The sequence below is a fragment of the Sus scrofa genome, chromosome 14 (assembly GCF_054392235.1).
Source record: "Sus scrofa isolate SSC_HxYL_T2T_F1_AM1 chromosome 14, Sscrofa_HxYL_maternal_Yorkshire_Landrace_v2.0, whole genome shotgun sequence".
NCBI classification, from domain to species: Eukaryota; Metazoa; Chordata; class Mammalia; order Artiodactyla; family Suidae; genus Sus; species Sus scrofa.
The window spans coordinates 75937353-75955298 of record NC_139396.1 but is presented as its reverse complement, the minus strand read 5'-3'; the positions used below and the strand labels follow the sequence as shown (position 1 = coordinate 75955298).

Sequence of the window (17946 nt, the reverse complement as noted above, 5' to 3'; positions counted from 1 at the left end):
TATATTAAATGGATGTTAGATTTGCCAATTTGTGCAAATGTAGTTCAAACTCTCTCAGATCTATTGTATTTATCCAGTCTTTGATTCCTTTGGGGACACTTATTTAAGACAGCTTTCCTTGAGTACTACTTGAAGAGCTGGCACAGCTGCTGACACAGCTGTGGCTTCTTTAGTTTTAACTGGAAACTCATCATTCACACTTCCTTGAATCCAGCTGGGTGTGTTCTTGCTTCCTGGTTGGTGCGCTGTGATACAACTGTTTATTTACATATTGACATACCAATGGAGTGACATCATTATCAATTATCCCACGTAATTTTCATTGTCTTGTGATGTTCGAAGGGTTATCCATTGCTTTCACTGCCAGTCATTTCAAAAAGGAAAGTAATAGAAATCATAAGGGTAGAAATTCACCAGCTTATTCTTAGTATCTCGTGCTTTTATGATCCACAAGTTAGATCTTCTCATATGTAATCTGCGTCCAATACTGACAATAATGTACTGACTACCTGAACTTTTCTGTAAAATATTATAGAAAGAAATGAAGAGGACAGAAACACTGCCTCCACTGAAAAATATCACTTCATCCCCTTGCAAACAGTTGATTCCAGAAATCTCAATTAACATAATTAATGTAATTTCCCCTTTTTCTTTAGGAGTGGAAAGGTTAACTGACCCTACCATACATTAACGTATTTTGATTTTTTTCATTGCTCATTGCTATCGCTTTTGATTTAGTCATTTACTTTAACTTACTCTTTGATTTGATATCTTAATTATTTCTGTTAATTGTGCATCACCCTGCTTAATCTGCAGTGGCAATGACATTGAAGGAAAAGGGACAGATGGAAAAGCTTCTGTAGGATGTTAGCAACTATTTCCGAATATCTCTATGTGTTTGTTTACTTTTTTTCATTCTTAGATCTAGTGTACCCCCAAGAAAAGGGAGGCAAAATTCTCTTCAGAGATCAAAAGCAGCTATAAGTGAATGAAAACCTTAAAAAATGTTGTCTCCAATCCTATTTTTTTTTTTGTTTCCTTTGAGTTCCAGGTAAAGAAATCTGTAGCCTAGCTCTGTTGGGTGTTGGTACTTTGAGGCTCTCTAGCAACACACTTTGGGACTTCTTTCTCCCTTGCCCTTGACAAGAGAATCCCATGCACTTGGGAACCAGGAGGGTCTGGTGGGGCTGTGCCCCCTAAGGCCCCTGAAGAAGTCCCAGGTGAAAGAAGGGACTTACTTAGGTCTCACCTTTAGTAAATGATGATGCCAAGAGCACACACTGGTCCTCTCACCCTTCCATTTGATACCTAGTGTCTGTGGTGGTCTCTTTACTCCACTTTTGTTTTCACCTCAGGGTGGCAGGTCTCACAAAGGTTAAGAGTTCTGGAGCAACACTCTGGGTAATTCTCTACTAAAAGGATCTTATATGAATGAACCTGAAGATTTTGATATATTTTCTTTCTTCCCAGGATTCATACCTGTGTGTAGCCTTGGAGTGGCTCAGGTGGGCAGGATGAACTTTGGAAAGGATGTCAGCACCTTGAAATATTTCACCATCTGTGGCTTGCAAGAGGGCTATGAACCATTCGCTGTTAACACAAACAGGGATATTACCATGTGGCTGAGCAAGAGACTTCCACAGTTTCTCCAAGTTCCATCAAGCCATGAACATATTGAGGTTTGCTTTTCCTTTAAAAATCAGATCACTGCCAAAAACCAGGACAGAATGTCAGTACACATGGGAGCTCCTACTTGGACAGTTTCTGTCACTTACTTTAAAATGATGGTTTCAATGTGCTCCATTGTAGTGGAATCTAAGGGTAGGATTATTCTTTTATTTTAGGTACTTTATGAGAGGCTGTTTAGACTAAATACACTTGACCCTTGAACAAGTTTGGGGTTAATCTGAGTATAAATTATAATCGTCTCTCGGCATTGGTAGTTCCTGCACATCCGTGGTTTCAGCCAGCCTCGGATTAGGTAGTGCTGTAGTATTTGTTCCTGAAAAATACCTGCCTATAAGTGGATTCAAGCCTGTGTTGTTAAAGGATCAACTGTATATAATGTTTCTTTTTATATAGGCAATGTCAGGCTCAATATGTATATTTATAGTTATAATGTACATTTCCCAAATCATCTCTGAGTTAGAAGAGAACTATGAGTATGTCTGTGACACAGTAATCCCTTTGTTTAACGATCTAATTTATGATATTATGCCATGAGTGGGACGTATTTGGGGTTTTAAAGGTGATGCACGGTATTGTTTTTAGAATCAGGAAATTGATAGTGATTCATATTTGAACTGTTGCTTCCTCCTTTACTAGGTGACCAGAATCGATGGCACCATAGACAGTTCCCCGTGTTTGAAGGTCACCCAAAAGTCCTTCGGCTCTCAGAATAGCAGCACAGATATCATGTTTTACCGTCTGAGCATGCCCATTGAGTGTGCCGAGGTCTTCTCCAAGACTTCGGCCGGGGGAATCCCTGGCGCCAGCCTCTTTGGGCCCAAGAATGATTTGGAGGACTATGACGCAGATTCTGACTTTGAGGTTCTCATGAAGACTGCGCATGGCCATCTGGTGCCAGATCGAGTGGACAAAGACAAAGAAGCTACAAAGCCAGAGTTTAACAACCATAAAGATTATGCTCAGGAAAAGCCCTCTCGTCTGAAGCAAAGGTCATTGATCTATGCAAAATGACTTTAAATATGGAGTTATTATACAGGGGTCCCAGGAGAGGGTCATAGCAAGTAAGGGATTTCCCAGGTCAGTTCGTTCTTCCTCTTCCTCCTTTTTCACACCCAAAGGATTCTGCAGAAAACAGTAAGGCAACCTGTTTGCCATCTGATTTGTTGCCTGTGACATATTATCCCAAGAGTTACTTTTTTTTATGAGTTTTTGTCATTGTGGTAAAAATAAAATTTACCACCTTACCATTTTTTAGTGTACAGTAGAGTAGTGTTAAGAATATTCATGTGGCTGTGAAACAGATCTGCAGAAGTTTATTTTTATTTATTTATTTTTCCACTGTACAGCATGGGGGCCAAGATACACTTATATGTATACATTTTTTTTCCACCGTTCTGTTACAATATAAGTATCTGGACATAGTTCTCAATGCTACTCAGCAGGATCTCATTGTAAATCCATTCCAGGTTGTATCTGATAACCCCAAGCTCCCAATCCGTCCCACTCCCTCCCTCTCCCTCCGGGCAGCCACAAGTCTATTCTCCAGGTCCATGTTTTTCTTTTCTGTGGAAATGTTCATTTGCGCTGTATATTAGATTCCAGTTATAAGTGAAATCATATGGTACTTGTCTTTGTCTTTCTGGCTCATTTCACTCAGTATGAGATTCTCTAGTTCCACTCATGTTGCTATAAATGGTATTATGTCTTTCTTTTTTATGGTTGAGTAGTATTCCATTGTGTATATATACCACATCTTCCTAATCCAATCGTCTGTTGATGGACATTTAGCTTGTTTCCATGTCTTGGCTATTGTGAATAGTTCTGCAATGAACATGCGGGTGCATGTGTCTCTTTTAAGTAGAGTTTTGTCTGGATAGATGCCCAAGAGTAGAATTGCAGAGTCATATGGAAGTTCTATGTATAGATTTCTAAGGTATCTCCAAACTGTTCTCCATAGTGGCTGTACCAGTTTACATTCCCACCAACAGCGCAGGAGGGTTCCCTTTTCTCCACACCCCCTTCAGCATTTGTTATTTGTGGACTTATTAATGATGGCTATTCTGACTGGTGAGAGGTGGTATCTCATGGTAGTTTTGATTTATGTTTCTCTTATACTTAGCGATGTTGATCATTTTTTCATGTGCTTGTTGGCCATCTGTATATCTTCCTTGGAGAAATGTCTATTCAGGTCTTTTGCCCATTTTTCCACTGGGTTGTTGGCTTTTTTGCTGTTGAGTTGTATTAGTTGCTTGTATATTCTAGAGATTAAGCCCTTGTCCATTGCATCGTTTGAAACTATTTTCTCCCATTCTGTAAGTTGTCTTTTTGTTTTCTTTTTGGTTTCCTTTGCTGTGCAAAAGCTTTTCAGTTTGATTAGGTCCCATGGGTTTATTTTTTCTCTTATTTCTATTGCTTTGGGAGACTGACCTGAGAAAATATTCATGATGTTGATGTCAGAGAGTGTTTTGCCTATATTCTCTTCTAGGAGTTTGATGGTGTTTTGTCTTATATTTAAATCTTTCAACCATTTGGAGTTTATTTTTGTGCATGGTGTGAGGGTGTGTTCTAGTTTCATTGCTTTGCATGCAGCTGTCCAGGTTTCCCAGCAATGCTTGCTGAATAGACTTTCTTTTTCCCATTTTATGTTCTTGCCTCCCTTGTCAAAGATTAATTGACCATAGGTGTCTGGGTTTGTTTTTGGGTTCTCTATTCTGTTCCATTGGTTCCATTGCCAAAGCAATCCTGAAAAACAAAAACTAAGCAGGCGGCATAACTCTCCCAGACTTCCAGCAATATTACAAAGCCACAGTCATCAAAACACGGTACTGGTATCAAAACAGACAGACGCACCAATTAAAAAAAGAGAATTTATTTCCTCACATCCCTTGCCCACATTTTGTGATTTTGATGACTCTTTTTTTTTCTTTTTAATTTTATTTTGTTTTAAACATGTTCATGATTAAATCTGTATGCTGGCTTATCTCAGTGACTGCTTCCTGATTGTGGCTTCCTCAATCCTTTCTTTTTGGTTTAGAGAAGCCCTTTCAATATTTCTTTTAGCCTGGGTTTTGTACTGCTGTATTCTTTTAGCTTGTGTGTGTTGGAAAAAATTTTTATTTCCCCTTCTCTTTTAAATGATATTCTTGCTGGATAGAGTATTCTAAGTTGCATATTTTTTCCTTTTATTATTTTAAAAATCTCTTGCCATTCCCTCCTGGCCTGTAGAGTTTCTGAAGAGACGTCAGCTGATAACCTTATGGGGGTTCCCTCATAGGTAACATTTTGCTTTTCTTTTGCTGCCTTTAGGATCCCCTCTTTATCATTAACTTTTGCCATTTTTATTATAATGTGTCTTGGTGTGGGTCTATTTGGGTTCAACTTGTTTGGGGCCCTCTGTGCTTCCTGTATCTTGAAATCAGTATCCTTTAGATTTGGGATGTTTCCAGTGATAATTTCTTCAAATATATTTTCCATCCGCTAATCTTTTTCTGCTCCTTCTGGAATTCCTATTATACATGGATTGGCCCGCTTTATATTATCCCATAGGTCTCTTACTATTGCTTTCATGTTTTTTCATTTGGTTTTCTGTCTGCTGTCCTGTTTCGGTGATTTCCATTATTCTATCTTCCACATCACTAATTCGTTCTTCTGCATTATTCATTCTGGTTTTTACTGCCCTTAGCTCAGTTTGTATCTCTGCAAATGAATTTTCTAGTTTTTCTTGGCTCCTCCTTATATTTTCTAGTTCCTTTCTGGGGGTATCTGCATTACCATTCATATCGTCTCTTAATTCCTTCAGTATTTTCACTATTTCCCTTTTGAACGCCAAGTCTGTCAGACTACATAGGTCTCTTTCATTGTTGACTGCTTTAGGTGAGTTCTCCTGTTGGTTTAACAAGGGGTGGTTTCTCAGCTTCTTCAACTTCCTCATTGTTTTCTTTTTCTTGGTGGAGTTGTACTCCCCGTGGCCAGGCAGGGTTTGCCTTGGCACTGCTGTGGAATGTTTCCCGGGGGCTGGCATTGTTGGTCGTCTTCTTTGAGGCAGCGTGGGTTTTCTTGGGGGTCAGGGCAGGGTGCTGACAGGGTCTCTGTGATGCAAAGGAGGACTTCCTGAGGGCAGACAGGACCGGGAGGTCTGCACTGCGATGGAAGCAGATTTCACGTGGCTGGGCAGAGCTTGCTCTGGTGTTACTGGGCTGTGGGACTCTTCTACAGGGCTGGCGGTGCTGGTCAGCTGTTCCACAGGAGTGCAGCACCCCCCAAGGGCGGGAGCAGCCAGCTTGGCCACTGAGAACCAAGGGACTCTTCCCCAGGGCAGCAGGGATTGGCAGGATCACATGGCAATGAAGGCAGATTTGTATGGCCAGGCTGAGCTTGTACTAGCTTTTCTGGGCTGCGGGCCTTTTCCTGGGGGCTGGCGGTGCTAGGTGCTGCTCTGTGGGGGTGTAGCCCCTCCAGGGAGCAGGCAGGCCCGGACAGGGAAAGCCCCTGCAGTGGTTGGCTTCCTGCAAATGGTGAGGCAGCTTTCCGGTATGGCAGGCAGCCTCAGGTCTGGCGTGCATGCACATGGTAGGGGGAGGAGGGATGCATTGGGAAGCACAGCTTTCTGATAGCTGGTGGGCAAGTGAGCTCACTATGGTGTGGGGAGTATTCTGTTGTGGCCCACCTCTCCTCCTCTCCCCTCCCCAACACTGGCACCTTGTCTCTCCTGCAGATCCAGCTCTTCTCCCAGGTTCCCTCTGATGTAGCTTTCCACCCCCTAGCCCTTAGCGTATTACACCCTGAACCTGATATGCTCAGCTTCCTAGTCTCCCAGGCAGTCTCTGACCCGAGAACTGGGCAGACTGGTTCCTGGTCCCCCAAGCAGTCTCAGCACCGCCCACCCCAGCCTGTTCCCATTCCCGGGGACTAACCTCTGGAGCCGAGGTCTCGGTGCCCAGCCCCCACCCAAGCATCTCGGTTTTCGGTGACTGTGCCAGTAGTTCAGATGATCTGTTCAGTTCTCACTCTGCTCTTCAGAACTCAGACTTAGTGCTGCACTCTTCTCTGCATCTGAAGATTCCTCTGATTTGGTTGATTTTTCCGTCAAGTAGGTGACTTTCCAGGGTATGGGATCCCTTTCTCCCCCACAGTTCCCTTTCGGGAGTGCTGGTCCAGCTCTGATTCCCCTTCTCTCACTCTCCTCTTTTCTCTTGTTTTACCCAGTTATGTCATGAGATTCTTGACGTTATTGGAGTTTAGGTTCTTCTGCCAGTGATTAATTGCTGTTCTGTGTGAGTCGTTTAACCTACAGATGTGTTTTTTTTGTTGTGTTTGTGGGAGAGGGCGAGTGTGTCCCCCTACTCTTCTACCATCTTCCAATCTCCCCAGAAGTTTACTTTGCAAAACTGAAACTACACCCATAAAGGAGCTTCCCTATCCAATCTCCCCATCCCCATGGTATCACCATTTTACTTTTTGTTTCTATGAGTTTGATTGTTTTAGATACCTCATATAAATGAAATCATGCAGGATTTGTCTCCTTGTGACTGACATCTCATGTCATATAATGTCCTCAAGGTTCATACATGTGTTGTAGTGTGTGTGTGTGTCAGAACTGCCTTCATTTTTAAGGCTGAATGATATTCCAGTGTGTGTGTGTGTGTGTGTGTGTGTGTGTGTGTGTGTGTGTGTGTACACCACATTTTGTTTATCCATTCATCCATTGATGAACAGAGCAATTCCAAGTCTTAGCTATTGTGAATAGTGCTGTTATGGACATGCGTGTGCAAATATCTTTTCACGACCCTACTTTGTCTTTTGACTATATACTTGGAACTGAGATTGCTGGTAGTTGTGTATTTAAATATCTGAGGAAGATTCATATCGTTTTCCATTGCAGGTGTACCATTTGACAATCCCATCAACCCTGAACAAGGGTCCCAACTTCTCCACATCCTTGTCCAGCCTTGTCACTTTCTGGCTTTTTGATAGCAGCCATCCTCATGAGTGTGAAGTGATAACTCATTGTGGTTTTGATTTGTATTTTCCTAACGATTAGTGATGTTGAGCATCTTTTCATAGGCTCATTGGTCATTTATAGATCATGTTTAGAGAAATATAGTCAAGTTCGTTGCCCATTTTTGATGGGGTAGTTTGCTTTTTTAATTGATGAGTTGTAGGAATTTTTATCTGTTCTAAATATTAACTCTTCTCAGATACATGATTTGTAAGTACTTTTTTCCCCAAGAGTTAGATTTTAAGATATTTTGTATTTTCATTATTGGTTGAAACTTAAAGAGTATTCTCTCCAAATAATACTTTTTTTGTGGATAAGAAGGCATGTTATTTTAGCATCCTTTCTGACAGGAAATCCTAACTTATCATCTTCAGCACTATTGAAATGCTGGGTCAGATAAATATTTATTGTTAGTCTGCCCTGTGCATTGACAGATGTTATCAGGATCCTTGGTCTTCCCCTGCCAATGGCACCTGCCCAGTGTAACAACCAAAAATATCTCCAGATATTGCCCAATGTCCTCTTGGGAGCTTATCTTCCTGGTTGACAACCACTCCATTAAGTCAGTTATATGTTTATGTTTGAAATAAAACATTTTAATGTTGCTCATTCCTAGTCCTCTAATATATTTCAGATTTTTGCTTAGAAGGACAAAGCCAGATTACAGCACAAGCCATTCTGCCAGACTCACAGAAGACGTCCTTGCAGATGACAGGGACGACTACGATTACTTGATGCAAACGTCCACGGTATGAGGTTGCAGCTTTAGCCATTTATTTCTGTTTGGCAGTGATCATGCTTTTCATTTCAAATAGTTAACTTTGATTCATAATATTTAACAGGTTTTTTTGGGGGGGCGGGGGCACCCTGCAGCATATGGAGTTTCTAGGCCAAGAATCTGATTTGAGACACAGTTGTGACCTATGCTGCAGCTGCAGCAACACTGGATCCTTAACCCCCTATGCCAGGCCAGGGATCAAACCTGTGTCCCACCACTCTAGAGACACTGCCGATCCTTTTGCTCTATAGCAGGAACTCCTAGCAAGCTTATTTTAAAAATAATTATTTGCTTATCTTTTGGGGACTGAAAATGTATTTATGTCTATTCTGTTGTACATTATGCAATAAGAGAGCTAATTTAGGGGAAAAATAATCCCTAAAATGGCACCCTCTGGCCTGATTTTGCTATCTTCTTTCTTGGCAGCATTTTAATTTGCCACTTAATTTTTCCAAGGACGTTTTGTAATTTCCTTCATCTCAGCAATATGTCTACAAGATCACTTATCGTAGCCAAATGGAAAAATATGTATATATATAGCTTTGTTCTTTATAGGGTTCCCCCGTGTTTGAACTTGACTTTCACATATGAGGTCTGAACTGTTACAAAGTGATTTTAAGGAGTCAAACTCCTTTATGTTCTTGATAGGAAAAGCAAAGCATATTCAAGGTATAAAAAAGTCTGTCATAGATTAGTGTTCTTGTAGAAACCTGAAGAATTTGAAGCTTACCTGCCTTGTGGATTGATGATTTTACTACAGAAACATACTGTGTAGGTACACATCCATAATACATACTTGGAAGTATAAAGAGCCTCCAATCATTATTGGCTTAGGTGGAGTCTTTCCTCTTTTTTCCATTATTTCTGAAATAAGGCAGGATATCTGTTTTATGACTTTTCTCATTTTGCAGCATCCTTTGTGCCTATAACATTTTAGTGAGGCCAAATGATTTTCAACAAAAACATATCTTCTTAGGCAACTTAAAGACATTGCCAGTCGGAGTTTTGTTTCTATTTTCCTTTGCCAATACCTGGTGTTGCTGTCTTGACAGTACTATTACTCGGTGAGAATCTTTCCTGGACAAGAACCTGCTAACGTCTGGGTGGGCTGGATCACATCCGATTTCCATCAGTACGACACAGCCTTTGACTTGGACAGAGTTCGTACAGTCACCGTCACTCTAGGAGATGAGAAAGGAAAGGTGCATGAAAGGTTGGTTTTCCTCAGTATTTTGTACGTGAATGACATCTGATAAAAAATGTTGATAAACGTAGGCATTTTTTTCTCTTGGATTTCATGCCTGAGATAATATTCTATTTATAGAAACAATATAATCAAGCCCTTAATGTCATTGTCCTTTTGGTTGGTCATACAAACCTGTAAGGAATCTTAATGTATTGAAAGTGAAAAACATTATAAAGTCAGAGCAGTGTATCTTTTTGGGGTAATAATCATCTATTCCATCAGGTGACATCGTATTTAATTATCAGCTTTGGTTACCATTGCTTAGCCTTTGTTTTAGGGATTGGAGATGGATGAATGTGAGGCTGTTAGCCTAGGGTCTGATCTGTATCTTGGGAACTGGTTGTGGGTGGGGATAAAAAGGTATAGACAGAACGGGCTAGTGATTTAGACCAGGTGGATGCATTTGAACTCAGACTGAGGAGTAGTGGGTTCTTTCCTCAGCTTTGCCATTGACTCGCTGTGTGGCTTTGGGTAAGTCAATGACACTTTCTGTGCCATCCTTTTTCATTTGTAAAAACAAACCAAACTCAAACCAAACCTTCAAAAAAGTGAAGAAGGCCGTCTTCCTTGCAGCATAAGACAAGAGAAGGTCTGGCCATTTGCACCTACCTTTTGTGCTCACACATCCTCGCTGATCTGCTAGGTTGGTTTCTCATAGACAATGCCCTCCATAATATTGCTTTTCTTTAAGACCTGCACCATCATTTTTTTTTTTTTCATTTTTGGGGCTGCACCTGAAGCATATAGAATTCCCAGGCTAGGGTCAAATCAGAGCTGCACCTACCAGCCTATGCCACAGCCACAGTAATGCTGGATCCAAGCTGCATCTGTGACATAGGCTGCAGCTTGTAGCAATGCTGGATCCCTAACCCACTGGTGAGGCCAGGGATCAAAGCCATGTCCTCACAGACACTGTGTCAGGTTCTTAACCCACTACGCCGCAGTGAGAACTCCAGCACCACCATTTTTGGTGACTGGAAGCTCCCTCTCCTGCCTTCAGGTTTTAACACGTGAACTGTAGTGAACTTAGCACTTGAGGTGGTGGACCTAGCAAAACCCCTCCAGTGAAGAGTGCTTTACATCAGTTTCGGGGCCCTCAACCACCTGTCTGCAATATTCCGAGGGATATATTTGATTTTCAGAGATGGCAAGAGTGAAAGGAGATAAATTAATATAGGGTTGGGATATCTGATGACTTTGGTGTAGGAAATACAGGCTAGGGAAGATTATTGAATCTTACGTAAATAGCGTATAGAAACATAGGTAACTTTTTAAAAATTTATTAAAATATAGTTGATTTACAATGATGTGTTAATTTCTGTTGTATAGCAAAGTGATTCAGTTATACATAGATATATTCTTTTTCATATTTTTTCATTATGGTTTATCACAGGATATTGACTATAGTTCCCAGTGCTCTGCAGTAGGACCTTGTTCTTTCTCTATTCTGTATACACTAGTTTGCATCTGCTAATCCTAAACTCCCAATCCTTCCCTCCCCCACCCCATCCCCTGGCAACCACAAGTCTCTTCTCTATGTTGAAAGACTGACGACTTCTGATTATTCAGAAGCTGACTTCATCTCAGCTTTCTTTTTCTTTTCCTCCTACTTGCCTCCATTTGGCCTTTATGCAAACCTCATCAACATATGCACCGAGTAGTGGCCTAGAAAGACAAGGAGGCAAAACTCAAATCATTTAAGTTTGCTACCATGTCGGTAAAGGTTCTGGTGAAGGTGAAACTCAAGTAGGATTTGCTGTTAACATCACAGATTTTGCACACATCCTAGCTAAGTCTGTCTCTCCAAACTGATGGCCAGGAATTACCCAAAAAGGGGCTTAAATTTGGCCAAAATTTATATAGATCGAATCACTGTTGGATCATGTAGAATCTGCCTAAGGAAATGGATGCTTCTCGTCTCAGAATAAGTGGTAAAAAAAAATACCCATGAACAGGGAAATGACCAATTTGGATAATGATTTAATAGTTAAACTTTTTTGAACCTCAGAAAAATGTCCAGTTTGGTTTGAGTTTTTAGAGGGAAGGCGCTGGTCAGTTCTCACTTAGTTGCAGTGCGTAGTCCTGTCTTCATGAGGCGTCACGGTGAGCGATTCAGAAGACCTGATTCAGAACGTCCGCTCGAGTCAATGGAGTTTCGCTCAGAATCACAGAATCAGACCCATCATGCACCTCTCCCATTTCAGCATGAGCTTGTTGCTTGCACACCATAACTTAGGTGTAGTTTGCCAGATGTACATGCTTTCCGTTCTACCTGGGGTTGTACAAAGATAAGTTTGTTTGTTTGTTTGTTTTTCCCAAAATTCAGCATCAAACGCAGCAACTGCTATATGGTGTGTGCGGGTGAGAGCATGAGCCCGGGGCAAGGACGCAACAACAATGGCCTGGAGATTGGCTGCGTGGTGGACGCGGCCAGCGGGCTGCTCACATTTACAGCCAATGGCAAGGATCTGAGCACCTACTATCAGGTGCGTGGTCAGTAATGGCCTTGTGCTGCCAGGGGGGAAACCTTTACCCCTTTAGAGAAAAAAACACATATTGTAGGATCAAAAAGTGAATTAGAAGTTACAAGAAAATGAAAACAAAAATGAGTTAGTTCTGTACTTTTACTTCTGTTTGAATAATAACAGTGCCCTAAGCCATGCAGCATAAGCAGCGCATTCCTCCAAAGATGTTCATGTAGTCATGAAATGAAATAACTCCCAGTAATTCTTTTTTTCCTTTTTTTTTTTTTTTTTTTTTTTTTTTTTTGTCTACCCTGTGGCATATGGAGTTCCTGGGCCAGGGATCAGGTGGGAGCCGCAGTTGCAGCTTACACTGCAGCTTTAGCAACACCAGATCCTTTAACCCATTGAGCCAGGCTGGGGATTGGACATGTGTCCTGTCACTGCAGAGAAGCCACAGATCCCATTTTGTCACAGTAGGAACTCTACTCCGAGTAACTCTCAAGAGAATATCTGAATAAGAAAAAGGAAAAGTCTTCCTCTGTAATGTGTTCCTTAGGTGTTAGGAAGAAATTCTTCCTATCCCTTCCTTTACTAATATTCTTAAATTCATTTGCTTATTTAAAGGTGGAACCAAGTACAAAATTATTTCCTGCAGTTTTTGCCCAAGCTACAAGTCCCAATGTTTTTCAGTTTGAGTTGGGAAGAATAAAGGTAAGAAAGATTCATTCCTGGTCTTATATTTGAGTTATTTTTTTGTAAGGAAATAGCGCTTGTTTCTTCTTAAATGAATTCAGTATTTTGTTAGTACTGATATTAATCAAGTAATTACTTTAAGAGAAAAGTTGCCATGTTTGGAAATTCTGTAATCTCTTTCTAGTCACTGGGGTAACATAATTAATTTTAAGAATCTCTCTTTGGTCATCATAATTATATTATTCAATAAAACTAGGCTTATACAGAACAAAAATGCCAAATTATGTACAGCTCAGTAATCACTGAACTCACAGGTAAGCCAGTGAATGGGCTTGAAAAGCTGAAAGTGTGCCACCTTGTGATAAATGCAGGAGTGACATGTGCTGAGTGCTCTGGGAACATAAATGATAAGAACTGGGTAAGATGGGGTGGATCAACTAAAGCTGAAAGAGGAGGTTGATTCTTTTTTTTTTTATTTTTTTTTATTTTTTATTTTTTATTTTTTTTTATTATTATTTTCCCACTGTACAGCAAGGGGGTCAGGTCATCCTTAGATGTATACATTGCAGTTACAGTTTTTTTCCCCCACCCTTTCTTCTGTTGCGACATGAGTATCTAGACATAGTTCTCAATGCTATTCAGCAGGATCTCCTTATAAATCTATTCTAGGTTGTGTCTGATAAGCCCAAGCTCCCTATCCCTCCCACTCCCTCCCTGGTTGATTCTTAACTGTTGAACAGCAATATCAGAGTCCACTTGCTAGGAGAGGGCATTCTACATAGAGAGCTAGAGAAAGTGAAAATACATAGGCGTGAAAGTGATAAAGGTTAAGGCATTCAATGTGACCATGACAAAGGATGCTTCTGGGATGCAGCCTGAGGTTAATGCGGATGGGAAGGTGGACCAAGTCCAAGTTGAAAGGGCTGTTAAGAAGTTGACACCTATTCTGTAATAGCAGCAATCCATTGAAAATTTGAAGCAAAGAGTTGAGTATAATTGAACCTCTTTTGGAATAATATGGTAGTAACGTGAAGAAATATCTACTCTGAGAAGAATGAGAATAGGCAGTAATAACTAGGTCTTAACAATTTGATTCTGTCCCCATGGGAGAAGATGATGAGATTCGTGAAAGTAGTAAGTAGAGAGAGAGATAAACGAGAAGATGTTTTTGGTGAAAATTAACAGAATCTGTCAATGAATTGGATGAATAGAATTTGTTAATGAACTGAAATCAGTGCTGAAGGAGAATGAAGAATCAAGGATTAACTTATATAATTTTAGTTTGGCCAGCTGAGGGGTACTAACACAACAGCAAACAGAAGAGCCCACTGAAATTCAGGAAAAGGAATCGAATTGAAATTTGCAGTTGTAAACATGCCAGGGTGAGTGTAGTAGACACTTTAACCATGCTGGCTTGGCCACCTTGGACATGTCCCTTAAACCACGCAAGTTCAGTTTCTGCCTTTGTAGAATGAGAGTCCAGCTTCCATAGAAGAGCCAATGCAATATGGGCTAAAGGAATCCATGACTTTCATTAAGCAGCAGAGCATTAGTGATCTTGCCAAAATAAAATTTCAGCAAAATGATGAAAGAAGCCAATTTATCCTGTTCAAGCTTGTTCAATTCATATTATCATTTCATGGTTGAAAGAGAGAAAGGAGGCGGCCAGTTTGACTTATTGAAAACAAATTAAAATTTGACAGAGGAGTGGTAGTTTCTCACAACCCAAACTCTAAATGTGGGTCTCTTTGATGTTTCTGTTTGTGTGGTTGCTAGATATCAAATTGGATATGTCCCAAACAGGACGGCTGACCATCACTCCTCCTCCTCCTGATCCTACCAGATCTGTCAGTTAATAACAGATCCAGCTGCTCTGACCCCAAGCCTCAGAGTCATCCTTGCGTTCCCTTCTTTACGTCCCATGTCCCAGCTCCATCCCTGCATATCCTGCACCTTCTGGACTCTCTCCCTTCACTTCTGCTGGTCACTGCACTGCTCTCTATCACTGTCATTTTGTCTGGGTTACTCCTGTAGCCTCTAACTCAACCCTGTCCATCTGTTTATCATAGAACAATCTAAGTGACTGTCATTGTTTTATTTTAATTTATTTTACTTATGTATGGTTTTTGTTTGTCTTTTTTAGGGCTGAAGCTGTGGCACATGAAAGTTCCCAGGCTAGGGTCAAATTGGAGCTATAGCTGCCGGCCTACGCCACAGCCACAGCAATGCAAGATCAGAACCACATATGTGACCTACACCACAGCTCCCAGCAATGCCAGATCCTTAACCCACTGGGCGAGGCCAGGGATCAAACCCTCATCCTCATGGATACCAGTTGGGTTCATTCCCACTGAGCCTTGGCAGGAAATCCCTGAGTGACAGTCATTGTTTTAAAATGTAAATCAGATCATGTCATTTCACTGCTTGAAACCCTGAAACCCTGTTTCCCCGAGAGGAACTACCAGAAATGCCATAACAGTTGTCAAGTTCAAAAGGACCTGACATGCTATTACCTTCTGACTTCATCCCCTGCCGCTTCTCCCCTCCTTCACCCACTGCAGACACACTGGCCTCCAGCTCTTCCCCAGACGTGCCAAGCAAAACCTCCTTCTCGGCTTGTTTTCATTGACGGTTCCCTCTGCCTGGAAATTTCTTCCCCGACACGCCTACCTGGTTTTTCTTCTGTAGTCTTTCTTTAAATGTCCTCATCTTGCTGACCACCCTGCTCATTATGAATGTCTGGCATTCTGATCCCCTCATCCTGTTTTTTTTTTTTTTCTTCCTCGTGTCCATGACCTCTTTCCTAATACACTATTTAATTTAATTAAATTTCATTTAATCTCTAAAAGGGAATAAATGGAAGTTGTATGAGAGTAGCAGTGTGGTTTATTTTGCTCACTGATACATCCTCAGTGTCACATAAGGTGCCTGTTTTTTTTTTTTTCCCATTAGCAGAAGAGAATAGGAAAGTAGCTTGAGGATGAGAAAGTCTAAATAATGCAGTAAAGATGGTTCTAGAGGAGAGGGGAAGACTGTAATGCAGAAAATTGAGGTAACTGTCTTCTTGGTGCAGAGGTGGTGTCATGATCATCAATAAATGAATAAACTTTGGCAGAGTAGAGACTTCTCTTTCCCTGAGAACTGACTGAAGAATGGCTGGAGGTACATATTGGTGGTGGAGGAAGGTGTGTTGGTTAATGCTGGATTAATTCAGATTTCTTGTTTGATAGTCAGTTCTGTCTGTTGAGCTGCCTCTGGTACACTGTTGGTTACTAAAACCTGACAAACTCTGGTGATGAGTGAGTGAGTGGTATAAGGATGGATGAGGTGTTGATGAAGGATAGACCACGAGAGAGGGAGAAAGCTGTGTGGATGTGACCCTTCTTTCAGGAAGGCACTCAAAGCAGCCAAAGACTTGGCACGTGTTCCAGAGGACCCAGCTCGGGGAAGAAATATAAAGGATAGGTGGTTATACTTATTCTTGCATTCTTAGTGTGCCTTTAAAAAACATCCCAAAGTTGTGTGCCTGCCCTGAACTATTAGGTATTCTCTTCATAATATTTTCTCCACTTGTCATTTCAGGAACAGCTCAACCCAATTTCTTTTTCATTCTTTTTTTTTTTTTTTTTTTTGGCTGCTCCTGTGGCATAAAAATCCGGGGCTAGGATTGAACCTGTACCACAACAGCGGCAACACCAGATCTTTAAGCCATTGAGCCACCAGGGAACTCCTCAACCCACTTCTCTTAGTTTTTGTATTGACTGCTCAACAAGTAGCACATCTTTCATTATCTCTTTCCTATACAGAACTCTCGTCATCACCCAAGGTGTGTTATCCATTCATTCTTTCTCTGCTTCGCCATCTCCTAGAATGTGATGCCTCTCTCGGCGGGATTATTCAAGAGTGAGCACAAAAACCCAGTGCCGCAGTGTCCCCCACGTCTGCACGTGCAGTTCCTGTCGCACGTCCTGTGGAGCAGAATGCCAAACCAATTCTTGAAGGTAGACGTCTCTCGAATAAGTGAACGGCAAGGCTGGCTGGTGCAGTGTTTGGAACCTCTGCAGTTCATGTCCTTACACATCCCAGAGGAGAACAGGTTAGCCCTGAGCATCCTTGCCTGTGTGATGGGGACCCATCCAACTAGACCACTGCCCAGGGGCCCAGGGGTGGGCTGCGGAAACAAAATGGAATTGAAAAAATATGCTTTGGCACTGCAGACATGATTTTGCATATTCCACATTCGAATCTATCTCAACGACTTCATTACTGAAACGCAGTTTTTATGCCGCTATTGAAGAGGCGATCTGATAGTGGATAGTTTCTTTCCTCACTTTTATTTTTCTTAAGAGAACAAAAGCAAGTACAAATTCAAACAAGTACAACTGCACTCACACTTCAGATTTAATAGAGACAGCATCACAGAATCGTAAGATACTAGAGATGGAATAGAAATCATTTAGTTCAGTCCTTCATTTCACAGACATGAAAAGCTGAGATTGAGACATTAATGAAAGAGCATTGTGAAAAAATGTTGATATACCCTTTCTAGACAGTAAGAGTAATAATACAAAATACAATTAATATCCAAAGGTAGCTTTGTTTATTATTTAACCTTTTTCCATTGATTGCCAATTAAATTATAGAAATTTTGTTTTAGAAGCCTCATTTCTGAGTTCTCTAAGTTTGGGACCCAGATTGCCCTTCCAAAGTATCATTAAAAAGTTGAATCACAAACTGAGTGAAAATATGGCATGAAAACAACATAAACGTATTTGTTGTTCTTCTTATATTTTTAGTCTCTAATCTTAAAAAGTTGTAGGGGCTGTGTTCGTTTTTATATATTTAGACATGCCTGGCATTTTTCTTTCAATACTATTAAAATTTAACCTGTGTATTGGACAGGTGAAACCGAACATTTTTAACCGAATAGTTGGTCGATTCCTCAAAAAGTGAAATAGAGTTACCATGTGACCCATCAATTCCACTCCCAGGTGTATACCCCAGGGAGATGAAAACGTGTCCACACAAAACTTGTACACGAATGTTGCGAGCAACATTATTCACAGTAGCCAAAAAG

The 17946-nt window shown here is 41.0% G+C and overlaps 1 protein-coding gene across 19 annotated transcripts in view; it reads left to right on the top strand.

Annotated features, from left to right (window-relative positions):
- Window positions 1–17946, top strand: part of RYR2 (ryanodine receptor 2) — a 745790-nt gene that overhangs the window by 490427 nt on the left and 237417 nt on the right. For all 19 annotated transcript variants that reach the window (XR_014827812.1, XR_014827813.1, XR_014827814.1 and 16 more), the window contains 7 exons: window positions 1471–1679; window positions 2326–2678; window positions 8322–8436; window positions 9518–9678; window positions 12038–12197; window positions 12801–12887; window positions 16739–16965. Coding sequence is in view for 11 of the 19 variants with exons in the window: in XM_084996827.1 (XP_084852953.1) it covers window positions 1471–1679; window positions 2326–2678; window positions 8322–8436; window positions 9518–9678; window positions 12038–12197; window positions 12801–12887; window positions 16739–16965 (1312 nt within the window). In the remaining 8 variants the exon portion in view is untranslated. The remainder of the gene's footprint in view (window positions 1–1470; window positions 1680–2325; window positions 2679–8321; window positions 8437–9517; window positions 9679–12037; window positions 12198–12800; window positions 12888–16738; window positions 16966–17946) is intronic.